The sequence below is a fragment of the Drosophila mojavensis genome, unplaced genomic scaffold (genome assembly GCF_018153725.1).
Source record: "Drosophila mojavensis isolate 15081-1352.22 unplaced genomic scaffold, ASM1815372v1 contig_74, whole genome shotgun sequence".
Taxonomy (NCBI): domain Eukaryota; kingdom Metazoa; phylum Arthropoda; class Insecta; order Diptera; family Drosophilidae; genus Drosophila; species Drosophila mojavensis.
In genome coordinates this window covers 22,137,848-22,163,046 of record NW_025318899.1, presented here as the reverse complement: position 1 = coordinate 22,163,046, position 25,199 = coordinate 22,137,848, and the positions used below count along the sequence as shown (strand labels likewise).

The window sequence follows — 25,199 nt, the reverse complement described above, 5'->3', positions numbered from 1 at the left end:
TCGAATGGTTAATGACTTCATGCTCAAAAGGTATCGATATATACTTGTGGTCTGGTAGTCGATACTGTATGTTCTGTATACAGCTGTTCTAAGTCAGACAGCCGAAAAAAAAAAACATGTTGCTTTTGTAAAATTAGGAAAAAGTGAAGAGTTCAATTAAAAACGTTACCAAAATGCAGGAAGTTGGGGATGAAGTGTTCAACTGCATTGATGAGGCTAATGCCATCATAAACGATGTTAAAGCACACGTTGCCGAAATTGTAATATCTTCCAAATTGGTCAGCAGTGCCACGAAGATTTATCTGAACATTCGCACCATAGAGAGCGCCACCTGCTGCGTACAAGTGACTGGTCGAGGTTTCAAAATAGTCTCCTCGCAATACGACACCATCGATGAGGAGCCGGCGCTAGGTCCCGATGGGGAGCCAGAGGAGGAAGAGATCTTTGAAACGCCCTACGCGCTGCTGGATAAGATTAGTCCACGTTATGTGGAGTCGTTTGGCAACAAGCTCTGCCAGCAGCTGCGACAACTGCAGCAAATGCGCACTGAATTCCACGAAGAGGACGAGGAGGAGGATGAAGACGAGTAACCAACTTGGCCTCTTCGATACGACAACTTTATACTGAGGCTGTACTCATTAAACACAAGATTTTAATGTTAGTTTATTTATGTATTTTATGTACTCGTAACCGTGCAAGTATTTCGGATCGTGCGACAACCCAAAATCGAACCACTTTAGACCTTTAAGCGCTTCAAGAATAAAGATTGTGATTGCAATTCCAAATCAGTCAATTTGCGAACCGTTGGCACCAATTGCTCAACATGATCCACATATCCAGTGCCCTTATTGAGATTCTTTTGGCCGTAGACCACCTTGCCATCGAAATCGTTAACGGGCACCTCCAGGGACTTGTCCACCTGCTGTATGGTTATGTTCAGGTGCTCCTCGACCTCGCCCAATAAATTGAGCTCATTGTACCAGATGCAACACCCGCGCACATCAGTCAAATTGGTGTTGTTGCAGTTACGTCCACGAGTCTTGCACCATTCGCCGTGGTACCAGACCTTCTCCGGCACCGTAGACACCAAACTGATGGCCAGGCCCATGCGCTCTGCACGACCCACACGGCCGATGCGGTGCACATAGTTGCATTTGTCATCCGGCAGAGTTATATTGATCACTGTATGAATGATAAGCTATAGATTATATGGAAATATTTATTAGGTAATCCTTACTGAAAGGCAATCCTGTGATGTCCAGTCCACGTGCAGCAACGTCTGTGCAAATGAGAAACTTGACCTGCTGGCGCTTGAACGATTCCAGATTCTGTTTGCGCTCATGCGGCTTGCGATCGCCATGCAGGCAGACGCAGGAGTAGCGTTGTCCGCCGCGGAGGCGCAGATACTGCTCCAAGTTATCGCAATCCTGCTTGGTGCGACAGAAGATGATGGCACGATCCATTTTGTGCTGGTCAATGGCCCGGATGCAATATTCACCCTTCAGCAGCTTCACTGCCTGGGACAGGGTCTCTGGGGAAAGATTAGTGGGATGGATATTGTCGTGATCGTGCACACCATCAGTGCGTATCGACTGGCGAAGTTGCTGCCAGCTGGTGTCAATCTTCGGGTCGACCATGCACACTACATGGTGAACAGTCTCCGGCACTGCATCTTCGCCCTTCAGATCCACCCAGGTGGGAAAGTGCATCAAGCGCTCAGCCATCTTTTTTACCTCAAAGGCATGCAAGGTGGCGGAGCAGACAATCATCTGCAGGCGACAGCCATCGCTGGTTATTTTTGGTATTTGCTTGTGCAGCCGATCAATTAGATCCGTATAGCCCTGCTTAAGCAGAGCATCCGCCTCGTCCAGGACAAAGAAACGACAGTGAGTGAGCTGTACGAGTCCACTGTTGATGAGCTCCTCCAGCCGGCCGGGAGTGCCCACCACAATGTGAATTCCCTTCTGCAATTCCGCTTTCTGCTCCTCCAGACGCACGCCTCCAATAAGCAGCAGGGGACGCACGTCGGGATCGGTCACATAACGTTTCAGTTTTTCAATTTGATTGTAAGTTTGCTCCGCTAGCTCGCGGCTCGGCTCAATGATTATGGCTTGGGGCGCGTTGGGCGCCGGTTTGCTGGCCGCAGTGTTGGCTGCGGGGCTGGCCAAAGGATTGGGTGCGCTATGGTCAGGACCTGCTTGACAAACAGCCACATAGCCGTTGCCTGGTGGGTACTTAAAATCGGTTTTGCCAAAGTTAAATAGCATTTCGGCATTCTTCAGGACAACAGCTGGATAGAAGGTGTCATTGCGTAGATTTTCGGGTATTTTGAAAGCCACTCCCAATGCAGCGCCGTTCTTGGTGAAGCTCACTTCCAGTCGCTGCAGGTCCAGCATACAGCCCACTACATCTGCCTTGCCGAAAGCCTCGCCATAGTCGTCAAACTGACGATTGTTGGACTTTTTGCCCGTGCCGCCAAAGCCAAAGCCGTAGCGACACGTGCCCAGATCTAAATTCGCCATTTGAGTGGACCACCCCACACGGCACAAGCCCTCATCGGTGACTGTTGCTTCGTAATAGAACTTGGCTTTACCATAGACCCCGGTGGTGGCACGACATCCGTGCCATTCCTTAAACTCACGTGACTGGCAGCGCAAGCCATCCGGAGTCACGGCTAATGCATTGTTACGATCGAAAAACGACATTGTCCACGGTGCCACAGCTCCAGCTGCGGAACCGCCTTTTTTACTTGGCTTTCCCGACTGCAAATCGCGAATCGTTTCCCAAACAATTTGCAGAATGGGCAAACAAAAGGCGCCCGTTTTGCCAGAACCCGTTTCAGCTGCCATTAGGACATCGCCTCCGCCAAGTATGAGTGGTATGGCCTCTGCCTGCACATCCGTGGGCAAGCTGATAAAGGAGCACTTGCAGGAAAATTAAATTTAAATTTATATTATTTATACTTACGTCCAGTCCAATTCGTCGGTTGCCTTGCCGAGCTCTGGCAGCACACCAAACTCTGCAAGGGAATTTATTTGGATATTTGAGTACGTATTAAGTACATTTTATAGATGTTTTACCTTCAAATGCCGTCATTGCTTTTATTCACTTAGAAATAGGTTATTTTTATTCAATTCCGTCTGCACTTCATACACCGGCTGCAATATTTGCCTCAAGTACTCAATTGTTGTTCACCATGTACTCATTGGAGCAGGATACGCTAATGCTTGACAACAATAGCAAGGCAAGCTCTAATCGCTATTTGTCTTCAAGCAAAGTGAAATAATAGCAGCAAATACTTTGCAAGTATCGGTAGTTTGATTAATTTAAAACACATATATACATATGTATTTTTTTCTAGTTTGCTAATAGGATTTTGCTCCAGAAAAATCTAGTATATTTGCATTTGGAGATGCAGCATACTAGCCTTAATAGCTGCCAGCCTTCCAGATGTTCACAAAGAAAAATTCGGAGTGTTGCAAAGCGAGTTAAATCACAGCTGTTGAACTGATGTCGTTATGCATCACTTATATTTGTATACGCGTAAATTGTAGTGATTTTTTTTTATTAAATTATGGCAAGTGTTTTGTTAAAGTGCTAATTAGTCATTAGAGATGTAAATTTTGGCGTGTAACTTATTATTACCTAAAGTGTAAGTGCTCAATAACCTCAAATCGATTGATAATTGTGCTAGAAAATGCCTTTTCAGCAATTTGCTCGCTGGAGAGAGAATGTACTTTCCATTGGGCTGGCCAAAGCGCGTCTGCCTGGCGCTCCCTGGCGAAACCACTCACATAAATCACATTAGTTGTGATGGTGTTAAAATACTCGTCGCGGCCGTCGGCTCGGATTTTCTGGGCATTTGGTATGCGAACCCGCTTCTGCCCATTGCCTATTATCGGCGCACCGTGGAATCTCTGCAGGAGTTTGGCAACAATCAATTGATTATTTGGAAGCCCGACTCCAGGCAGCTGGCCGTGCTAACGGATGCTGGTGCCTTGTTGTTGTATCAACTGGACTTCGATGCCAATGGCAGTGGAATATTGATGCAGGTGGACCCGCCTGCAGTGAGTCTGAAAAGAGATTCAGCCGAGCTGTTCATCAAGGAGAATATACCCCGCCTGAGTCTCCGCGAAGTACGCTGCTTGAAGCTGGACGTTGTCATCTCCACTGTCTGCTGCATCAGCCTCAGTGAGCTGCTCCTGGCTACGGAAACATGTGAACTGCTGCGATTGCAGTGGTCACAGCTCGAAACGGTTTCCGAGGACCTGAAGCCGCTGGCTGTTATCAAACTGCGTGACATTCCCTTCTACGTGCAGCAACAGCAACAGCAGCCCGTCAAATATTTGCCCGCCATGGGCAACTCGGCTTTTGTGGCCAGCCTGGAGTATTCTCCCTTCATTGGCGGATGCGCTGCTGTCTTCAGCGATCAGCGGGCGGCGTTCCTCATAGCTGATCATCTGCGTTTCGAAACGGTGCACATGCACGGCTGTTGGGTGCCGGATGTGATGGATGCGAGCGTCTGCAGCGTCAATCACAAGTTCCGACTGCTCGCTTACGGCCAGCAGAGCTCGGCGGTGGCTGTGTATGCAATAGACGACGCCACAGCAGGCCTGGAATATTCGCACAGGCTTGTCTTGACGGAGAATGTGCCGCCTGGCAGCTTGGGTGCTGTCAACGAACTCAAGTGGAGTCCCGATGGTTGTGTGCTCGCCGTGAGCTGGGAGAATGGTGGACTGTCGCTGTGGAGTACCTTTGGAGCGTTGCTGATGTCCACCCTAAGTTGGGATTTTGGACTGCACGTGGATTTGGTTAAGCAGAATCCACTGCAGCTGCGCCGTCTCGAATGGTCCACCGAGGGCTATCAATTATTTATGACCACACGTGATGAGAAGAACAATGTCCTGCAGCTGCAGTTCGTGAAGAGCGCTTTGAGCATGAATCCCTGCATGACTGCACACCCACACATCCTGCTGCAAGGCGACGATTGCTTGTACATAAATCAGGGCGATAATCTGGAGCTGACTTACGGCAATGCCAAATGCACATTCCCCAGCAGCACCGCCACTGGCCAAAACGACGATTGCCTGGAGCTAAAGCAAAGCCCCAACATGGGCAGCATTCTCACCGAGAGCAAATACTGGACCCTGCTGCAGCTGCCGCTCAATTACGCAGCCACCAATTGGCCCATTCGCTATGCAGCCATTGATGCTGCCGGCTTGCATCTGGCTGTGGCAGGACGCACCGGCCTGGCCCACTACTCGATGCTCAACAAGAAGTGGAAGCTGTTCGGCAACGAGTCACAGGAGAAGGATTTCGTAGTGTCCGGCGGATTGCTCTGGTGGCAGGGCTTCATTGTCATGGGCTGCTATTCTCTGCTTGATCGCACCGAGGAGCTGCGCTGCTACCCTGCCGATTGCAAGCTGGATAATCAGTTTGGACATAAGCTACAGGTGCGCGCCCCTGTGATCAGTTTGAATGCCTTCAGAGATCAGCTGATTGTGCTCACAGCGGATGGCATCGTCAGCCTGTTCCACATGCACAGGCAGTCGGCGTACATCATCAACATCGATTGCGCCTATGAGCTGGACGTGAAGAGCATTTGCATACATCCGGCTTGCATTGTGAGTCTCACGGTTACGAATCTGCGAAATGAGCTGAAGCCTCAGCATCAGCAGGCGGAGGCAGAGACGATTGTAGTGAATGTCTGTGGACGCGTGCTGATGATCCAGAGGGACGAGGCGACACAGCAGGTGCCCAATACGCTGCTGGCCACCTGCTTGGCCAGCTGCGTGGAATGCTTCTGGCTCTCCCACAACTTGGAGCACTGCGCCATGCGGGACTGCCTCTGGCTCTATTCCGGAGCGCATGGCATGCGCGTCTGGCTGCCCATACTGCAGCAGCGTTCGGAGCAGAACGGGGCACAGCGGCTGCACAGCTTCATGTCCAAGCGCATCATGCTCAGCTTCCCCCTGAAGCTCTATCCCCTCGTCATACTATTCGACAACGTCATTGTGCTGGGCGTGGAGAACGAGAGCACGCTGTACACGAATGAGCCGAACTCGCACTTCGCTCTGCCCTTCGCTCTGATGGAGCGCAAGTCGCAGGTGTATTTGCACAAGGTGCTCAGGCAGTTGATCAAACGCAATCTGGGCTACTCGGCCTGGGAGATTGCGCAATCTTGTCGCAGTTTGCCTTACTTTCCGCATGCCTTGGAGCTGCTGCTGCACGAGGTGCTGGAGGAGGAGGCCAGCAGCAAGCAGCCCATACCCGATGCACAGTTGCCCAGCATCCTGGACTTCATTCGCGAGTTTCCCGTGTATCTACAGACGATCGTGCAGTGCGCGCGCAAAACCGAAATCGCACTTTGGCCGTATTTGTTCAGCATGGCGGGCAAGCCGAAGGAGCTGTTCCACCTCTGCCTGCAGGCGGAGCAGCTCGAAACGGCGGCCAGCTATCTGATCATCATACAGAATCTGGAGCCCTCCTCTGTGAGCAAGCAGCACGCGAACATGCTGCTGGACATCGCATTAAATCAGCGCAAGTGGGAGCTGGCCAAGGATCTGATACGTTTCCTCAAAGCCATAGATCCCAATGAGATTGATTCGCCGCGCTGCTCGATGGTGTTGAATGTTAAAATTGCACCGCCTCAGCCCCAGACGCAGGCGCAAGTGAATCCCAATGCGGACGCCTTCAACCTGGTGCTGGGGCCCATAGCCACGCGGGAGCGCAGCTACTCGACCACCGTCACCAGCAACTTGCCCAAGGACAACAAGCAGCAGAGCGTGGCCGCATCTGTGGAGCGCAGCGAGGCGCCTAGCGCTGGCAGCAACGCTGGCCCCGCGACTGTCGTGCGCCGTCGCTCCACCAAGGAGCGGCAGCAGCGTGAGATCTTCTGCATCGATTTGATATTGCAGCGGCATGCGCGACAGCTGCTGCAGCAACACAAGCTGCTGGACCTGGGCTACATGTGCGCCTATCTGGACTTCCATGTGGTCAGCTGGCTAACGCAGGAGTCGACAGGAGCAGCGCGGCTGGACAATATAGCGGCGGCACTTCAAGCTTTGCACGCGGAGCTGCGGCTGCCCAGTCCGTTTGCAGCAGCTGGGCGCGATGACTTTGCTCAGCTACGAGGCACGCTGCCTCGTGCGGGAGCAGCTGGAGGATCGTCATCGCAGACCTCGGAGTCGGGCTACTTTAGTCTGGCGGCGCAGCTGGAATCGCCGCAAATGCAGCCCTGCATCAAGGAGGAAGAGGAGCTGCAGCAGAGCTCGCTGCCAATCCTGAAGAATCGGTCGAATTCGCAGTTGTCCTTCGATAACTTCCGCTATCGCCGGCTCTACTCGTTGCCCGCCTCAGAGGACGACAACAGCGAAATTGTGGCCAGCTATCTGAACGATAAGCTAGCGATCAAGCTGCGCTACCTGCTGCAGCTCTTCATCGAGGCCAACTGCACGGACTATGCCCTCATGCTCTCCATACTGCTGCAGGATGCGGCCTCCATTTCGCGCATTGTCAACGTGGTCATCCGCAGCGAGTCCGTGGGTGCCTGCAGGCGCATAGAGGCGGCCCTCAAGCAGCTCAGCCAGTGCATCTTCGACAACGGGAGCTCCATGTATCGCGGCTTTGTGATGACCCTGCAGCCGCACATTTACCTGCTGGAGCAGTACATACAGTCGCTGGGCGAGACGCCGACGATGCACGACGGCATAGACGACAGCAATGAGCTGAGTGCCGATGGGGCGTCCGGCTTGGAGAACGATGCTTTGGATGGAAGCAACAACAATTTTGTGCCAAAATGTCAGCAGCTGCCCAATGGCATTCAGCGAGCGTCAGAGCAGCGGCTGACGCGTCACGCCAGTCTCGAATCCAAGTCGAAAGCCAATGGCAGCCAGACGAATCCTTCCTCCACGCAATCCACTCCCACTCAGCAGCTGCAGCGCCGCGGCAGTCGAGAAGCTCCCCGGGACGGCTGCGGGGTCATGTAAGGGCTACGTGCATTCGTGCAAGAAATTGGAAATAGCATACTCAATGCATGTACGTAATATACACGATTTTTGTCATTTATGTTTATTTTTTCCTTCTGCTGTATATTGCATATATGTATATATGCATACAGATATGTATGCGTACATACATATGTGGTAATTGTTGAAAGATTTGTTAACTGTTAACCCAACTCAATGGAACACACAACGAAGCGAACATCGTTGAGAGCAAATTGAAAACTTGTATTGTACTGTAAGAGATACGTAAATGTAATTATTCATTAAATTAATAGATGAAATTTGCTGCAATATTTGTTAATTAAAAATTTACACGATTCTATACATAAATATACAGGATAAATATATTTTTACCAATAAGTTGCCAAATGCATTTTATTCCCGAAGAGAAATTAGTCGAGCAGTTGCACTGCTTGCCAAACGAACGGCTAAAAATGAACTGCTTGCTGCTCGTATTTGAATGTCGTAATGAGGTACGTATTAAATAGTCGCCTCTATACGTATACCGCCAGAGCAGCCTAAAGGAGAGATTAAGGTAAATCGTTCTTACCCGATCTCTTATATATTAGTGCAACATCCTGTATTCTTGCAACATCTTACGCAGTCCTGATTTCACTATTTTATTAAAGATAAGTTGAAAATATGCATAAAGAAATTATTTCTACGAAAACAAAGTTTTCCAAGTAACAAAATTGATACATATCATACATACATATATAAAAGTTGTCAAAATAAAATGATTATTATATATTATTATTATTATATACATTTTTAAAATTAATAAATGAACAAACAACTTTGATTTAATTATCTGTTAACATTCAACAGGCAACCCCTGAAGACGGGGTTTCTTCTTTTGGTTCAAGTGGTTGTCCTATAAAAAGGGATTTGTGTGCTCTACTTTAGCTGGGTCCAGAATAAAGCAATAAACTTGCTGTCCGACTCCGATTGTCGATTCAATTCTAATTTATTTTCTTTTCTTACACATTAAAAGCAGCTAGCGCATTGGGGCAGCGAGCAGAGGAGCTTGAATATCGAGAGAGCAATTATAAGGAGTACATCCATCCCGCTCTCATCAAATGCAGCTGCTGTTTTACACAATAGTAAAATTTAATATTTTATTTTCCAGATATTTATCATTTAAATTTCATAATATTAATAATAATAATAATTTTCTACTCTAGATGTTTATAGTCACTATAAATGGGCTGGTTAGAAAGTTAGCTTGGGTTGAAACCAGACTATACTTATAGAAATCGGATAATTTGTATAGCGAAAGGCGATCTGTACTAAATATTATATGTATGTAGAAATTGCATCTTCAATGCTGTTATATTTCACACCGCTTGTGCAAACAGCAAGGCAGCGGAATGGTTTGCTCAAGCCGTCTGCTCAACGTCTATCAAGCTTAACGCAGAATGGCCACCCTGCAATAACTATTGCACACACACATACACACATGCACACACACTCACACACTCACACCGACAGCAGCCAATCGAGCACATGTGACTTTTCGGCACTCTTTTGGGCCGTAACTCGTGGCTGCTGTAAAAGTTAATCACTGTGACTGATTCATTACGTGGGCTGCTTGATTTGGCGGTGACGAAGGTGACTTTGTGTGCAGGTGGATAGTTTTAGTTGGCAATGTCGCCCGTGTGCCTTGTGCCTTTTGCCTTGTTCCTCGTCGTCCCCGTTGTGCAGTTGCACTCGTCAAGTTTGTGCAGCGTAATTCGCACAATTGCAAACTTTGACGCAGCGACGCTGTTTGCCGGCTTCGTTGACATCAACAATGGCAGAGGGAAAAGGAAAGGGAGAGAGAGAGAGAGCGAGCGCGAGAGACAGCGTCGTCTGCTTACAATAAAATCGTAAACGTAAGTGCTTACAAAACGTAATCACTGTAATGTTACGACGCGACAGCAACGGTAACGAGCAGGCGGCAGCTAACGTCATGAAACTTTTCAGCTGCTCTCAAACGTCAAAGCCCCTGGGGCGCACACAAATGCAAGATTGTCTGTGTGTGTGTGTGTGTGTATCAATTTGTGTTAGTTGTAAGGCAACAACGCAGAAATTCGTGTATTTCGCATCCGTTGTCGCCGACAACAGCAGAGCCGACTTACGTTTTGCTGTAGTTGTAAAAATAACTATTGACGCTTCACTGAAGAGGCAGCCAAAAGTTATAGAAGTATGTCTCTCTCTCACACTCTCGCTGTGTGTGTGTATGGCTGTGTGCGTGTATAAATAAAGCATCAACACCAGGCACATTGCAGCAGGAAGTCGTCGCCGTCAAGTGCGCGGTCTGCAGAAATTGTTAAAAACTTTTGCAAATTCTTCATAGTGCGGGCAACAGGAGCAATACAACAACAACAATAACAACTGCAATAATGGCAACTACAACAGGAAGCTGTGGGTGGATGCCGCAGACAACAAAACCGCCAACCGACAGCAGCAACAACATCATCAACAGCAACAACAACAACAATATTTCAGTGTAATCAACAACACCACATGCGACGGCCGTTGGCAGCCAGCGCCGAGAAGGACTGCAGCTAAGTTCCTGGCAAACCACTCAAGGGTTAAGCAGCATGCCGCATCCTCAGACTTTTCTCCATTGTTGTTGTTGTTGTTGGAGCGCCTGTTGCTGTTGTTGCTGTTGGTGGTGGCCATTGCAATGTGTATAGTTGTAGGTGCAGCTGTAACGAGTTTCCCAAAATATTTGAGCGTTGCGGTGCCTGATGAATTTCGAGTTGCCTTGGTGATTTTGATGAATGCCTTCAATATCTGTGCGCGCAGAAGATACGAATTATATGCACGCATGTATGACATGTTTGCATGAATGTGTGTATGTGTTCAAGTGTGTGTGTGTGTGTGTGGGCACAAAGCTGATCCTGAGTAATATTGCAACTGCGAGCTGAGCCATATTGGAGGGCTTTGTGTGTGGGGCGCATATGAATGGCATGTAAACCAGTGGCTGTAATAAAATTCCAGAGTTTTGGCCAAATAATGCAATTGCGGCAACTGGATGATAGCTGCAAATATTCATGCGGCTTACATAGCATATGAGAATTGAGGTCGATCGACATATATGGGGCTTAATGTTGCCAGCTGTAAGCGCTTCGACCCGCAATCCTCACATTGACATTCCACATCATCCTGAATGTCCAAAGCAACTTCGCTCGCATAATAATACAAACCCGAGCTAGCATGACTCCCGCACCGATTTATGAACTAACTCCATACTCTGTGTTCCACACGATCGATCAAGTCTGTTGTGGCTTCTAAGAATCATATTTATGCTGAAATCCCTACTCATGAATATTTCAATACAAAATATTTTTCATTTAAATACAAAACATATCATATCCAATTCGTCATTAATTATTCTCGAGGAGCAACGGTGAGCTTACATATACATGCTTAGAGAGAGAGCGAGAGATAGAGTGACTAAGATTGGCTAGTTAGCTTATACTTATAATATAATCTGTTGGTATACTCATAATTTAAGACCAAAGCTTTAACGCAGCTGATGATCGCTTGAATTTTTTGATAAACACATACATATAAGCATAGGCATATACTTATATGCATACATACTTACATGCATTATATACATATATGTATGCATGGAATCATAAGGATACATACATACATACATATACATTCGCTAATCATGCATGCTTAAACAGAGGTAACTATGTATTGTTATTATATATGTAATATATCTTATGGGAAATAAATGAATGCAAAATAAAAAAGAACATTGATTTCCTCCTCTTCCCTTCTTCAACACTCCAAGTCATATCATATTTATGAGAATCGCATAGACAGGCAGTATTTACTTTATTTACTTAGTTCTTAAATTTCGTCTGATGTTTTAATCTTGGCAAATTTCAATACGAGATTACAATGTTTATAATTGTGTTGATTTGCAGAAGTCCCAAATAGATTGCATTTGTGCAGGGCTCTCTTTGTTTATTTTTGGCCAACAAGTTTCGGGGGGTTGCTGCAGTTGCCGCTGCTGCTGCTGCTGCTGCTGCTTCAGTTTGTTAGAATTTGATTTTGAAAGCAACAATTTCATTAGCATAGATTACGAGTCGTTCAGACAAAAGCAACAGACTTGCATGTCAAATGAACCCAGTGCGAGTGTAGCTGACTGCAAGTCCTTGTGCACCCTCCCCCCACCTCCTACTGCCCCTCGATTGGGGCCAGCAGCCAGGAGGACTCGTCGCATTTTTGGTGTAAAAATTTCTAAATTGTACATTCATTGCATTTGCATTTTACAAGTAAATCCCCAACTGCCAATCTAATGTATGTTGCAGCACCGAACTTTGCACTCGCTGCGCTGTCTGTCTGTCCGCCTGTCTGTCTGTCCGCCTGTTCGCCTGTTCGCCTGTTCGCCTCTCCATCTGTCTGTATGTCTATTTGTTTGTAGCCAGCGAAGCGTCTAACCATTCGTCCAGTTGCCAGCAGCTCCAAGTCTCGAGTTCCGTGCCCCGACTCCGTATTCCGTAGTCCGTAGTCCGGGATCCTCTTTGTGTAAAACATTGAAAACTCGGCTGCTTTTTCCCTTTTATTTTGCAACTTTGGTGCAACTTCAATTTTGAACCAACACGCAGCGGGGTCATTCCCAAAAATAAAAAGGGAAAGGAAAAAGTGGAAGGAATTGAACATAATAAAAGCTCAAAACGCAGCCGTAACAATCCCGGCACGACCCTCCCGAAAAAGCAGCGCCAGAAAACTTTGCCGAAAAATCACGGAATCAACTGCGCGCTGAGCGGCCGACACGAGACACGAGAGTCCATTGGCAACCGTTGGGTGCTGCAGCAGCAACTGCTCCTGCTCCTGCTGCTCCTGCTGCTGCTACTCCTGCTGCTGCTGCTGTGTCTGCTACATCGTTAGTTGCATTGAAGTTTACCCTCGTGCTGGCACCCGATGGCCCCTGGTCACGAATTGCTTTTTGTGAGCATGAATAGATAAATACGCTCCACTCCACGGGCTGTGCAAGGTGTCGGTGGCGCTGCTGCCCTCCAGCCAGGCAGCCAGGCAGCCAACCAGCCCGACAGCCAGCTTGTCTGTGCGAAATTTGAAAACCACAAACTGTCTGCCATGTGGGTGGGCTGTCTAGCTTGTAGCTCTCAGTTCGCAGCTTTCAGCTCTCAGCTCTCGGCTCTCGGCTGGTTCAGTCCCAGCTGTCGAATTTTATTTATTTCGCTAAGGCCAAGAGCTCACAATAGAAACGTTAATGGCAACGCCGAGCAGGAGCCCCAGCCGGAGCCCCGGCACGTGTGTGCGTGAGTGTGGATCGTAGCGTCAGTTACACAGCTTCCGTTTGCCTTGAGGCGTTGGGCAACTGACTAACATGCCTTGCACGACAGACCAAGTAACCAACCAGGCAACCCACCGACCCACCAACCCACCGGCCCGTCGACCACCTGGGCGCCAATCACAAAAGAATCGTCCAAGTTTTTCGTAGCATATGTGAAGTGTGTGCCTGGGTGCGGGTCGGCCGGAAAAAGTTGTTGTTCCTTCGGCGTACGCTCCACTTGTGGGCTGAGTGTCATGTAAATGTTAATGCCCGTGCCCTATGCACCTTTGGCGTACTCCATGCGCCCCGTACGTCGCACCTCACGTTCATCTGCAGCACCCTCTCCCCAGCCAACTACTTACAGCAACAGCAGCAGCTACAGCTACAGCTACAGCATGCGGCCTCGTTGCTAGCGTTTTATCACGTGTCAGCAACAGCATCGGGTTTTGAGCTTATGTGACACGCCCCCACTGCAGTGGGTGTCAGAGATGGGAGCGTGATTGAAGTCCCTTTGCAAGATACGATTTAACAATTGTTCATTCAGTGATGAATTCTGATGAATGCTTGGAAGTAGTTTGACTACTAGGGATATCGAAAAGGATGTAATGGCTTTTAGGGTGGGCCAAGAAAGAGAAGAATCGCAATTTCCATCCAATGAATCTGCCTACAAGATGCCTTACGTAATGCTTGAATATTTTTTGTAGTTACTCTAATATACCTTTTCCATACATGTTACATAAATTCTATGATAGCATCTCCCACTATCATCTGCTCTTATATGTGTAGCTGGATTAAATTGCATTCAAATTGTAGTTAATTAATTTGGTATAAGAAATACATAAGTATATATTATAATTATTATTATGTCTAAAATTAATTTAAGTAAATCAAGCTTTGTTAGTTTGCTAGAAAGTTCTTCGTAACTTCCTTTAATTTTAGCTTCAGGCTCTCACGCACGACTTTAAGGCTCACGAGTTCGAGTCAATATACATTTATGTGTGTGTGTGTGTGTGTGTTGGCTGCACTGCTTGTCGATGCTTTTCATTGCCTACTTTTATGCGCTGGAAGTTTTCTTTGGCTGTCAGCTGCTGACTGACCTCTTGAACCGATACATTAGCAAACCAAAATCAGAGGCAGCAACTGAGCTGAGGCTGGGCTGGCTGCGTGGACGCAAATAACGTAACGTAACGTTAAAGGGGGCTTAGAAGGGAATAGCAGCAGGAGCAGGAGAAGCAGCGGCTCCTCCACCCGTGATACCTTTTCTGTCATTGAGGTGCAAAGTTTACCTCATTAATTCATTAATCAATGTGTCTGCGCCTGTGCGTTTGTCTGCGTGTGTCAGATGCGTGCAGGAGGAGGATGTGTGTGTGTGTGTGTTTGGGGTGTGTGGGTGTTGGGCTATGAGCAGAAGCGTGTGTTTTGTTTTGGCACTTTTGGCGCGCAGCACCTGTAAATAATGGCCCTTTGTTCTACGCCTCAACGGAGGCGGGCAACGCTGCTGCTGCCTCTGCCTCTGCCTCTGCCTCTGCTGCTGCTGAGCTTCCCGTTAGCCGCTTACGTTCCGTTGCACAGCAAAAACAAAGGAAGTGCTAGAGAGAGAGAGAGAGCGTCTGTGCTGAGTGCCCATTTTCAATGTGGATCTGGTCCGAGGCATGACTCGACGGCTTTCTGGCCAAGAGAAATTCAATGAAGATTTATGTGTCGGCTTCAGTAGCGTTTCTTGCTTTTTGGGCCAGTTGCTTCCGCTTCGCTTTTTCGTCAATCACTCTCTTTGTGTGTGTGTGTGTGGGAGTGTGATTTTGTGTGTAGCTAGTTTCGAATTCGATTTCATGGCTTTTACACGCGCTTTGCAATTTATGCAATTCACTTCCGCGCAAGCCAAAAAGAACTAAAAAGCCATTTACGCAATACAACAAGCCAAAACTTAATTTCCTGCTGGCCTCTCTTCTTCTTAGCTCGCGTAAAGCCACTGCCAAGCTGATGACCCGCAACATATAGCACAGATCATTAAGTTTTCCCAGCTAAAAATAAAAGAATAGCCAGCCAGTCAGCCCCGCCAAAGGAGCCAAAGCAGCCAGTTCAGCCAGATAAACTGCAATTGGGCTGCAACACCTGCAAACGGCTTAAGTTTTGCCAAGCTACAACAGTTATGGCCATAGCGGCCATAACAGTGTCGCCCTCGACGTGCCACTCCCACTCCCACGCCCACTCCCACTCACTTAGCACAGGTAGCATATTTGCCCTGATGTTGTAATCCAAAAGATTTCTCCTTTATGCCAGTGCATGCAGTAAGTGCAATAACACTTAAGCAACATTGAATAAGCGCCAGATGGGCACAGCCGACAAATTAAGCATGAAATGGGATTAAGTGAGAGAGTTAAGCTAAAGCTTAAGAGTTTATAAATCCAAAATAGAGTGATTTACAGTATTATCTGTTTCAATATATTATTAATAATATGTGCATATGATATAGATCGACAAATTACAAACCAAAAGACTGCATTGCGAACATATTCATTTGATATCAGCCGATATCTTATGCGATATTAATCTAATCTAATTTTCATTCAGACTCTGCTAATAAGAAATTTTCGTAAAATGTATTTTAACTTGTAAGAAACAGGCAAATTCTGGGCTGTTTTATTGATCAAATGGAAAAAAAATATATTGTTCACGTTTCTCTTTGTCTCTCTTCCCAAAGCATGGCATGTTATATCTATAACATAATCATAATAATATAATCAATATATTTTATTCATAATTGTTTGTTTATTATTATATTAGCCAAGTTAAAAGTGCCAAGTCCAAGAAATTTTTATTATTTTACTTTTAATTTTTACTTTAATAATTCATCTAATTGATTTTAAAATATTATATTTATCACTTAGTATTGTTGTTCAATGTTTTGCTTAGTAGCTCTAATATTTTCATGAACAAGGCTGCATATATAGCATATATAGAATATACAGATTAGTTGTGATTAATATGAATTTATAAATTTATATATCTAAATGCATATTTAATTCAGATTATAAAATATGAAAAATTAATACTGTTTTGGGTACTGTATTATGGAAAATAAAATAAAAACATACAAGCTGCTTAAAACTGAGTGTTATATCATGAATCCACTTTCGTTGGGCTTCCAGCCTTAACCAATATTTGCAGTATTTAATCTTATATTATTCATCAGTTTATCAACATATCGTACATACGTTGACATTTTGTTCTGAAATTGAAATTCTTGTCGCCTGTCACCTATAGCAAACAGCTTTGGGTAAATCAACTGTGTATCTCTTCTTCTCTCTCTCTCTCTCTCTGTGTGTGTGTTACTTAAAATCATTTATTGCAGAATTATGCATATTTTTATTACACTCGAGTTGCATAAATTCAGGCATTATTGCACTTTACGACGAGCAGCTGCGTCCTCAGCTCCTCTGGCCCCGCATGGACAAGAAAGAGTCGGTGCAAGTTTCAGGTGATTGCTGCTAACCACACACCAATAAACGCACACACACACACATGTGTGGCATGCACATGCATACATATGTGGCTCATCAGAAGATGACTTAGATTTTTGCATACCTTGACTTTCACACACAGGCACACACACAGGCACACTCTAGAGGCATGTTGTTCTGCTGGCCATCTTTGGTGTTATGCCTGCTGCGGCTGCTTCATGTGCGTCGGCTCCTGCTGCTCCTGCTGCTGCTGCTGCACTTAAATGCCGCACATGTCTTGTGTCGAAAATTTCTGTCATTCAAACTGTTTTGCTAGCATCTCCCACATGGTCTGATGTTTGCTGTCGCTTTGAAATTTAGATTTTTATGACTCGAGTCGAGGCTGTCGGCAATGGCAGCAAGTGCTGAAATTGGCTTTGTAGCTCGACAGTTGCCAGTTTCCAGTTGCCTATTAGAAATGCACAATTCAGCATTATTTGCGTTATAAACTGTTGAAATATGCTAAAATTCGGTGCTCCAGGTATCGGTCGTAAAAGGGTTTAATGGCCATAGAAATGCGAAACTTGTCAGCAGGTATTACATTTTTGCCGCCCTTCCACGCATTCATTTTTCGACTTGGGGCCAAATTATTGAAATACTTTTAGGCGTTGTTTGCCTTCAGGGAGTCTCTTTTTCTCTTTTTATCCCTCTCCCCGTTTCTTCTACCTTCGCTTCGCATTTTTTGGGTGTGTTTTGAAAATTAATAGGCCTTAGGTTGGCTGATGGAATTGCCACTCGAATTTGATGTGACAGCATTTTATTTATTTTTGTTGTTTTTCTTGGTCTTTCTTTTTTTTTTTTTTTTATTGCATTGTCCTTTTGCCTTTTATGGTTAGTAGTTTACAGAAAATTCGTATCACGCTCTTTGGCTCAAATTATGCCAAGTGGCTGAGTAAGTTTCGATTGTTGAGCTGAATTGGATATTACATTCGCATATCAATTTCCTGGTCGGCTTTATTGTTCGTCATTTCACTTAGGCGGATGAGCTGCCTGACTTCAAAATGTGCCAAGAAAAAATGATAACACAAACTCTCTTGCTTGGGTCAAAGAGTCTAGTGTCAAAAGGATTCGGTCAGTTTTTTGTTTGTCCACTTTGAGATTCTCATAATGAAATTTGAATACGCTGAAGTGGAACCGAGCCAGAGCAATTATACTTGAATAGCATTGATACTGAGAGAAGACCAAGTGGACCAAACGGGTTTTATGTTGCATACCTTTTTGCCATCTTAATCTAAATCTGCAAATCGATATATTTCCAAAATTAACCCTCTTGAGTTTCGATTGACTTTAATAGGGTTTTTATTTGCCATATTGGACTGGCTGTTTCTTAAACTTTAAAATTTAATACTTTAGAATATTCTTGCTTAAAACTAGTTTTCACGATTAGGCCGGTCTATCTGATCGTCCTAATGAGTCTGCTAAACCATCGATAAAGGCTCAAATGACTTCTCCCAGCGATGGTAGGTATTATGGAAAAACCACATTTCATTAAAATAATAATCTGTGTTATTAGTCATTACTAAAATATTATTAAAAAATATGGTTATTATGCCCTCGCTGGCTTTAATAGGTTTACGTCCTTATGATAATAGGTTTACGTCCTTATGATCTAGTAATTTATATAAGCTTTAACGTTTCGCCTACAAAATAACAAAGTAGGACATGTGGCTCCAAAGTTTACATATCTCATATTACGTTATACCATTATTACATTAAGAAGAAAATTCATTAAGAAAATGCATCTAGAAAAAGTTTTATGCATAACTAACTTCCCATAGTAGAGCCCATAAAGCAGTCGAAGTGCAGCCACTGCATATTGTACTTGGTAAGAGGAGTGTGAACTATACATGGGGTTGTATAAATGTATGTGAGTGTGTATTGGTGAATGTGCATGTAAGCATGTAATGCTTTTATGTATGATGTCAAAAAGCGCCGACCGATAGGCAACCCAGTTCCGCGCATAGGTAAGGGTGTCTGCTAGTTGGGTACTCCTGATTAAAAAAACTTTCTTAGTGCACCATTCTACATTAGATTTTAGACCAACGTAACACATTTCATTCATTTGTATTACATTTGGTTGGCTTCTTCCCTCCGCCAACAGCAACTTCAGCCAGAATAACGCTCTTCTATGTGATTCTCAAGACTTCAAGCAACATTTTAAGGAGTTGTTCATTTGTTGAAGCGTAGGTAAAAAGTTTATTCATTCACTGCTCTCAAAACCTATTACTTAGCATTTAATGTACAATTCTGTAAGTTTCCATTTCTCATCTCTTGCCCTCGTCTGGTTTTGCGTAAGTTATTTTTTTAACTGGCTGATTGGCATACTTTCGTATATGTTGCAGTTGGCTTACCAATTATGTACATGAGCATGGCCAGCGCTTGGCTGCTATTCAAATCGGCTGCATCCTGGCTGGGCGAGTAATTGTCATTCTTTGTGGCCGTTTTGTGAGCTCAGCTCATTAAGCATACGCAATGTTGGCAAATTGCCATGGAAATTCCTCGTGCTGCAGAGCTGCAGAGCATCTCTCGCATTTGTCGTTCTGCTCACATAATTCAATTTGAAAAAATCTGCAATTGAATGCCATTTAAAATAATTCTTAATGATCACACAGCAGTGAAATTTTGCTATGCATGCAAAGCTTTCGGCACATTTATCACATTATATAGCCCGCACTCCCGCCCCCTTCCCGACACAACTTAAAATGTTGGCAAATTAAACGCTTTTTAATATTAATGTATTTTTTTTTATAATTTTTTTACTCATGCTTTTTATTTTGCAAATTTTTGTTGTTTTTTTGTTGTTGTTGTGTGTGTTTTCATTTTGCTGGGTTTCATATTTTTCACATTTTGTTTGAGGGATTTTTTGCTTTTTGTAATTTTTAATATATATATACTATATATAGTTGTTGTTGTGTGCGTGTTGTTGTTGTTGTTGTTGTAACGTGAAATTCATTGAAAATAATTTATTATGCAAATTATTATAAATGCATCACTTGTAAAGTAATTTTCCCATAGCTGACAACTGCACAAAACTTAAACTGATTTTAAACAGTGCAATGCAACCGCAACAAGCGCAACATTAAAATGGACAAACAGTCAAACAAACAAACAAACAAATAATTTCGCACTCGTCCTCTCTCTCAGTCTAGCCGAAAAGTTGACAAACTCTTTCATTCGTACCATAGTTATGCATTTTGTTTAAACGTGTTGACTTTGTTTAAGTGGCCATGAGGCCAAATGTGAAAACGCACTTAAAAGTGGCTAATTAATATAAATTATATGAAAAGTTTCTAGTTAGCCAAATTGCACGTGGTGCATTTTGGTTGGATTTGCCAAAGCATTTTGCGGTCAGCACTCAGCTATGCAGCGAAAGTGCACTTTTCTAAAACTAATAAAGAATAAGTAGCGCATTCGAAAGGGCTGTAATGCATTATGTTACTCAACAGAGTGTTAAGTTTTATAACTCGTAAATCAGTGGCTAACCAATAACAGATGCTGTAAGGAATGATCGAAAACGGAGATGATGAAAGTTTTAAGCGCTGCAGTGCACTGTAAGCTTTAACATAAAAACTCTTATACTCGTTAAGCAGCTGCTCACTGATGTTCACAGTTTGCATTTTTCCCCTAATGTCAAACGCTTAATGGGAAATGCTTAAGTAACTTAATCGAGTTATACTCTCTTCTAAATTGTGTTAGCCTCTGCCAGAATATAAGAACTGGGTCACTTGACTTGTGCGTGGGACTTATACAGCAGCTTTATACTCCCTATCTCACTGTCTCACTCCCTCACTCTCGCTCACTTCCTGCACACCCTCGTTTGCTGCTCTTAGTTGGCACTGAACTTTTTCTCATATTGTTTGCTTTAAACTTTTGGCATTGTTTGCCAACCACGGCCCGTGCCGCACATCGAGTTACGCCCACTTGGCACGCGCCTATATTTTTTCTTCTTTGTTGTATGTTTGCCGTTGTTGCTTAAATGCGGCATGTGTTTGCGCTTTAATTGAATATAAATGTAAATTAATGATGCAAAAATAATTTTTGCTTCGAGGCTTTGTCGTTTTGTGCCTGGGATGGAAATGGCTGCAGTTGTTGTTGCTGCTGGCAAACATTTTCTGTAGTTGTGTGTGTTTTCAGCGATTTCAGTTTCATTTAGCAGTTAGCAGTCATATATAATTAATTTGCATTTAACTAAATTTGCATAAATAAATAAGTACGCAATGCATTTGGTTCGGCCGTTGAATGTTGCACACGTTGCACGTTGCACGTTGCAAGTTGAAAGACAATAGCAATTGCCTCGTTATGGGCGTCAATTACACACCATTCACAATTGAACTTAACTACGTAGTTTTGTACAGCGGAATGAGTAAACAAGATTAACAGTTATGTTAAGTGTATAAGAGTGTATGTCACGATATTCATATTGCTTACGTGTTGTTCTTATTGTTGTTGTTGTTGTTGTTTTCAATAGAGCTTATTATATTACAAACTGAGTCAGTGGTAACTTAAAGTGATTTTAGTTCCGGAACTTAGTTCACAATCAAACAATGTATTCGTTCACAATCGGTAAGCGGTATCAAAATAATGAGCCTGTCGCTGGTTTGGTTTATGTCTAAATGGCCGAATGCTTTGAACTGCCTGTGAGCGAACTTTAATTTGAAGAGTGGAACTAGGTAAAAGGAGCGCAGCAGGAGGAGCAGGAGGAGCGGTCTGTTGAAATTGTGGTTAATGTGGTTGGGGTTTGATTGAGGCATTCCTTTGAGGTTGGCAAAATATAATTAATTATTAATTTTAAAGGAGAGTTTATGTTAGTTTTAAACTGCGGTTAGGCGAACTAACCAAAATAGGTTAAAAGCTGGATGGGAACATGTGGAACATTGTTTAAGGCTCACAGCTGTCACAGTCAGTTCGCATTCGCACCATTGTTGTGTCTATCTTATGATCGAGTCTCTTATACGGTATTACGATTTACTTTAGTTTACGCTTTACTTTTTACCATTTACTGTTTAGTTTTAGTTTTAATTTTTTAAGGGGGTCTGTCGTATTTTGTTTTTGTTTTTGTTTTTCTTCTGGTTGTTGCGCTATAAATAGTATTTATTTCTTAGGGTCTGCATTGATTCGGGCTGTTGAGTAGTCTAACTGTGGGGATCATATATATGTATGTATATATATAATGCATATGTCGAATATGTATTTGTATTACATTTCATGCAGGAGCTATACACAAACACTGATGCTTAGTTTAATGCTATGATGTATGTAACTATGCCGTTTGCCGTTCGCTTTTGTTTATTTGTTTGATTGATTGATTGATGTATGTATGCAATGGTATGTATGTTCTTCTTCAGTTTCGTCTTTATCTACTTTGTCGTCCTCTACTATGGCTAAAGACACTGCTACTACTATTTTATTTACTTTTTTTTGGGATTTCTCTTCATTATTCAATTTTTATTATTTTCAGCTACTAACGACACATTTAAATATTTGCAACTGCTCTACTTTAAAATAGTTTTTAATTTTATATCATCGTATCATATGCCAGTTTCCACTATCTCACTATCTCACTTAACCTCACAATATCTTACGCATTCGCACACTCCCCAGCCAATAGGCTGTCCCCTAGCCCCACAAAGTATGCTACACTCTTTACTCTATACTCTTCCACTCAATTCTCAAAACTATTTGCTATCGTTCTATTTGCTTTGGTTTTTTTTTCTGTTTTTTTTTTGTCATATATCATTTTGTTATTAACCTATTTTCTTCATTTGTTTTTGTTCAATATTGATAGCTATGCGTTTGCCTTTTATTGCTTTTACTTTAACTTTTAGGTTTATATTTCTTTTTCTTTCTATATATATATGCAATGTTACATATATATATATATATATGAATGTATATATATGCATGTATGTATATTTAAGTTTAGTTCTCTATTAGGCTTTTCTTTTATGTTTTGGTTTTCATTTTGTATAGGGAGTTTTCTTTTGCGCTTTTCTCAGGGTTTGTTACGTTTCATTCTTTTTTTTTAAGTTTTTGTTTTTTCTCAAAATTAAGGTACACATTAAAAATAGTTAGGTTTTTACTTTCTCGCTTTAGGTAGGTTTTGTGTTTTACTTTTATGTTTTATGTTCGTTCTATGCCTTTTGAAACAAAACTAAAAATGGAAAACTTTCAATAAGGGGCCTTAATGGCATAGTACTCTACTAACATGCAACGATGATTGTGTTCTCTGTGCTGTTGTGTGTTGTTTGGCTTTGTGCTGCTTTGACTGTGCCCAGGTAATTGTACAGGTAGCAGCTTTACGAGCACAGCTTTCCAGCCATAGACAAAGGATTTGTTAGCTTTGACTTTGGCTTTGACTGTGGCGGTGGCAGCGAAGAGGCAGGAAATTAAGAAGCTGAAATTGCAACAAACGAGCAGCTAATTGGGAGGACTTGGAAAAAAGTGAAAATAAATAGATTAGCTGACTTGAATAGAGCTGGGCATAGCTGAAAAGTAGAGCATTAGTTGAGTAAGGCAGCGATTCTATGTGCAGCTGTGGCAAGTAGAGGCGAGTCTCTGGTATACCACTCTAAACAAATGACAGGATTTCTGTATAGATAAACAAATATAAAAGAGCTCTCTCTAAATAAGCTCCAGCCCTAGTTTAACAAACTTTGGCAGCAGAAATCAAGGCTCGTTAGCAAAGTCTGGGCATAAGAAAACTGAAAGGTAGCTCAGTTAGCCATTGAAATTACTCGCTCAGTTTTTGTATGCTTCGAGCTTGTTATTGTTGATTACTTAAAATCAATCCTCTAAAGTTACACATATACATGCATACATATATATTTATATATATATATATATATATATATATATATTCGTATATTTTCTTTTTCGGTTTCTCATATTGTTTTTAGTTTCTGTCGAGCTCTGTTGCACATAACTTCATTAGCAGGAAAGAAACTTTGCACAAATATCGCCTGCAAATCTGCTCTGGAAAGCCAAAAGCCAAAGGCCAAACGCCAAAAAGCACGCTACATTTTTTATATTTGTATGTGTGTGTGTGCGGCTGTATATGTATCTGTGTATGTGTGTGTATTTGTTGCTTTGAATTGTATATGCAGTTTTCGTTTACTTTTTTTAGCTTTACTTTTTGTTACTTAGTTTCATTTCGATTTTATATGTATTTTGTTTGTATTTTAGTTTTTTTTTTTAGATTTTTAGTTTTTGTTTCTATAGTTTTTTAAACTATTTTCTGACTTTTGTCGTCGTAGCTATCGCAAGTACATTTTCCAAAACCGTTTTTGTTAGCATTTAACTAAATTATATGAATACTTTTTGTTATTACATTCTTTTTTTTTTTTTTTTTTTTTTTTGGTTTTTGTTCAGTGTAGTGTAGTGTTGTCTGTGTGGTTGTTGTTGTTGTGGGTGTACCTCTTGCCAAAGGCCAAAACAAATATTCAATCGTCAAAGCTTTAGTCTCTCTGTGTGCATTCAGTGAATCTGTAACTCTTAATTAAAATGTTGCACAAAAAACCGGCCAAAGCGAGGCTCCGAAATGGCACAGAGCTGGAGCCGGAAAAAGAAAACGGTGAATACCTTTTGGCTTGTTGCACACTTGCCGGCTTTCCTTCGCCAGCCATTCTGGAAGGGGGCAGGGAGGCAGGCAGGTGGGCTGGTGTGGATGGTGTGGCTGCTTTTCCCTAATTAGACACACTCATTGTTGTTTTTTTAGTGGGTCAATGCTTTGTGCGCTTTCAGGCTCGGACGAGAAAAAGTTGCATGCCAAGTGGACTGAATGCAGGGAAAAAAAAACACAATAAAAATAATAAAAAGTGAGGCAGAGAATACACAAAAAAAACCTCAAACATTTTGGCCCATATTTAGCGGCCACGCCCACAGGCGCAGCGCTCGAGCTTTCTGCACAACAAACTTTGCATATTTCTATTTCTCTTTTTCAAATTCTAACAGAGCTCGAAATTAATTTGTAGGTGTTTTTTGTATAAAGGTGTGTGATTGTATATATACATATATATATACGTATGTATATACATTTGGTTTTTATTTGTGACCAACATTTTGACAGCTTGCGCACGTTCCATTTCATATGTGTTTTTGTTTGTGTTTGGTATTTTTTGATTGTTTCAACTTTGCATTTGCCAACTTGTCTCTAACCCATAGTTAATGCCATAGTTAATAGCAGTTATCCTAAAAATATATACTTATAGGTTTTCCATATATATATATTTTATATATATACATTTATGCTATATATATAGACTCATGCAGCAATCGCGCGAATCGCTCTGCTTTTTTTGTTTTGTATAAAAATTTTAACTTTAGTTTTGGGATTTTGTTTTCTTTTTTTCTCTTTATTTATTTGCTTTGCTTCATGCTTTGCCATTTTGT

At 43.1% G+C, this 25,199-nt stretch overlaps 3 protein-coding genes across 3 annotated transcripts; 2 read left to right on the top strand and 1 right to left on the bottom strand.

Moving 5' to 3' along the window:
- The first annotated feature begins 66 nt into the window (after nt 1-66).
- LOC6583295 (GSK3-beta interaction protein) lies at nt 67-785 on the top strand. The gene has a single exon (XM_002008932.4). It carries the CDS (start codon nt 174-176, stop codon nt 588-590), a length of 417 nt encoding a protein of 138 aa, XP_002008968.1. The 5' UTR covers nt 67-173; the 3' UTR covers nt 591-785.
- Nucleotides 651-3,305, bottom strand: LOC6583294 (ATP-dependent RNA helicase Ddx1). The gene is made up of 4 exons (XM_002008931.4): nt 3,081-3,305; nt 2,968-3,019; nt 1,238-2,910; nt 651-1,182 (listed from the first exon to the last, which is right to left on the bottom strand). Exons 1-4 carry the CDS (start codon nt 3,094-3,096, stop codon nt 737-739), a joined length of 2,187 nt encoding a protein of 728 aa, XP_002008967.1. The 5' UTR covers nt 3,097-3,305; the 3' UTR covers nt 651-736.
- Nucleotides 3,306-3,454: 149 nt separating this feature from the next.
- Nucleotides 3,455-8,336, top strand: LOC6583293 (guanine nucleotide exchange factor subunit Rich). Its single transcript, XM_002008930.4, has 2 exons — nt 3,455-3,652; nt 3,710-8,336. Exon 2 carries the CDS (start codon nt 3,732-3,734, stop codon nt 7,986-7,988), a length of 4,257 nt encoding a protein of 1,418 aa, XP_002008966.1. The 5' UTR covers nt 3,455-3,652; nt 3,710-3,731; the 3' UTR covers nt 7,989-8,336.
- Nucleotides 8,337-25,199: the final 16,863 nt, after the last annotated feature.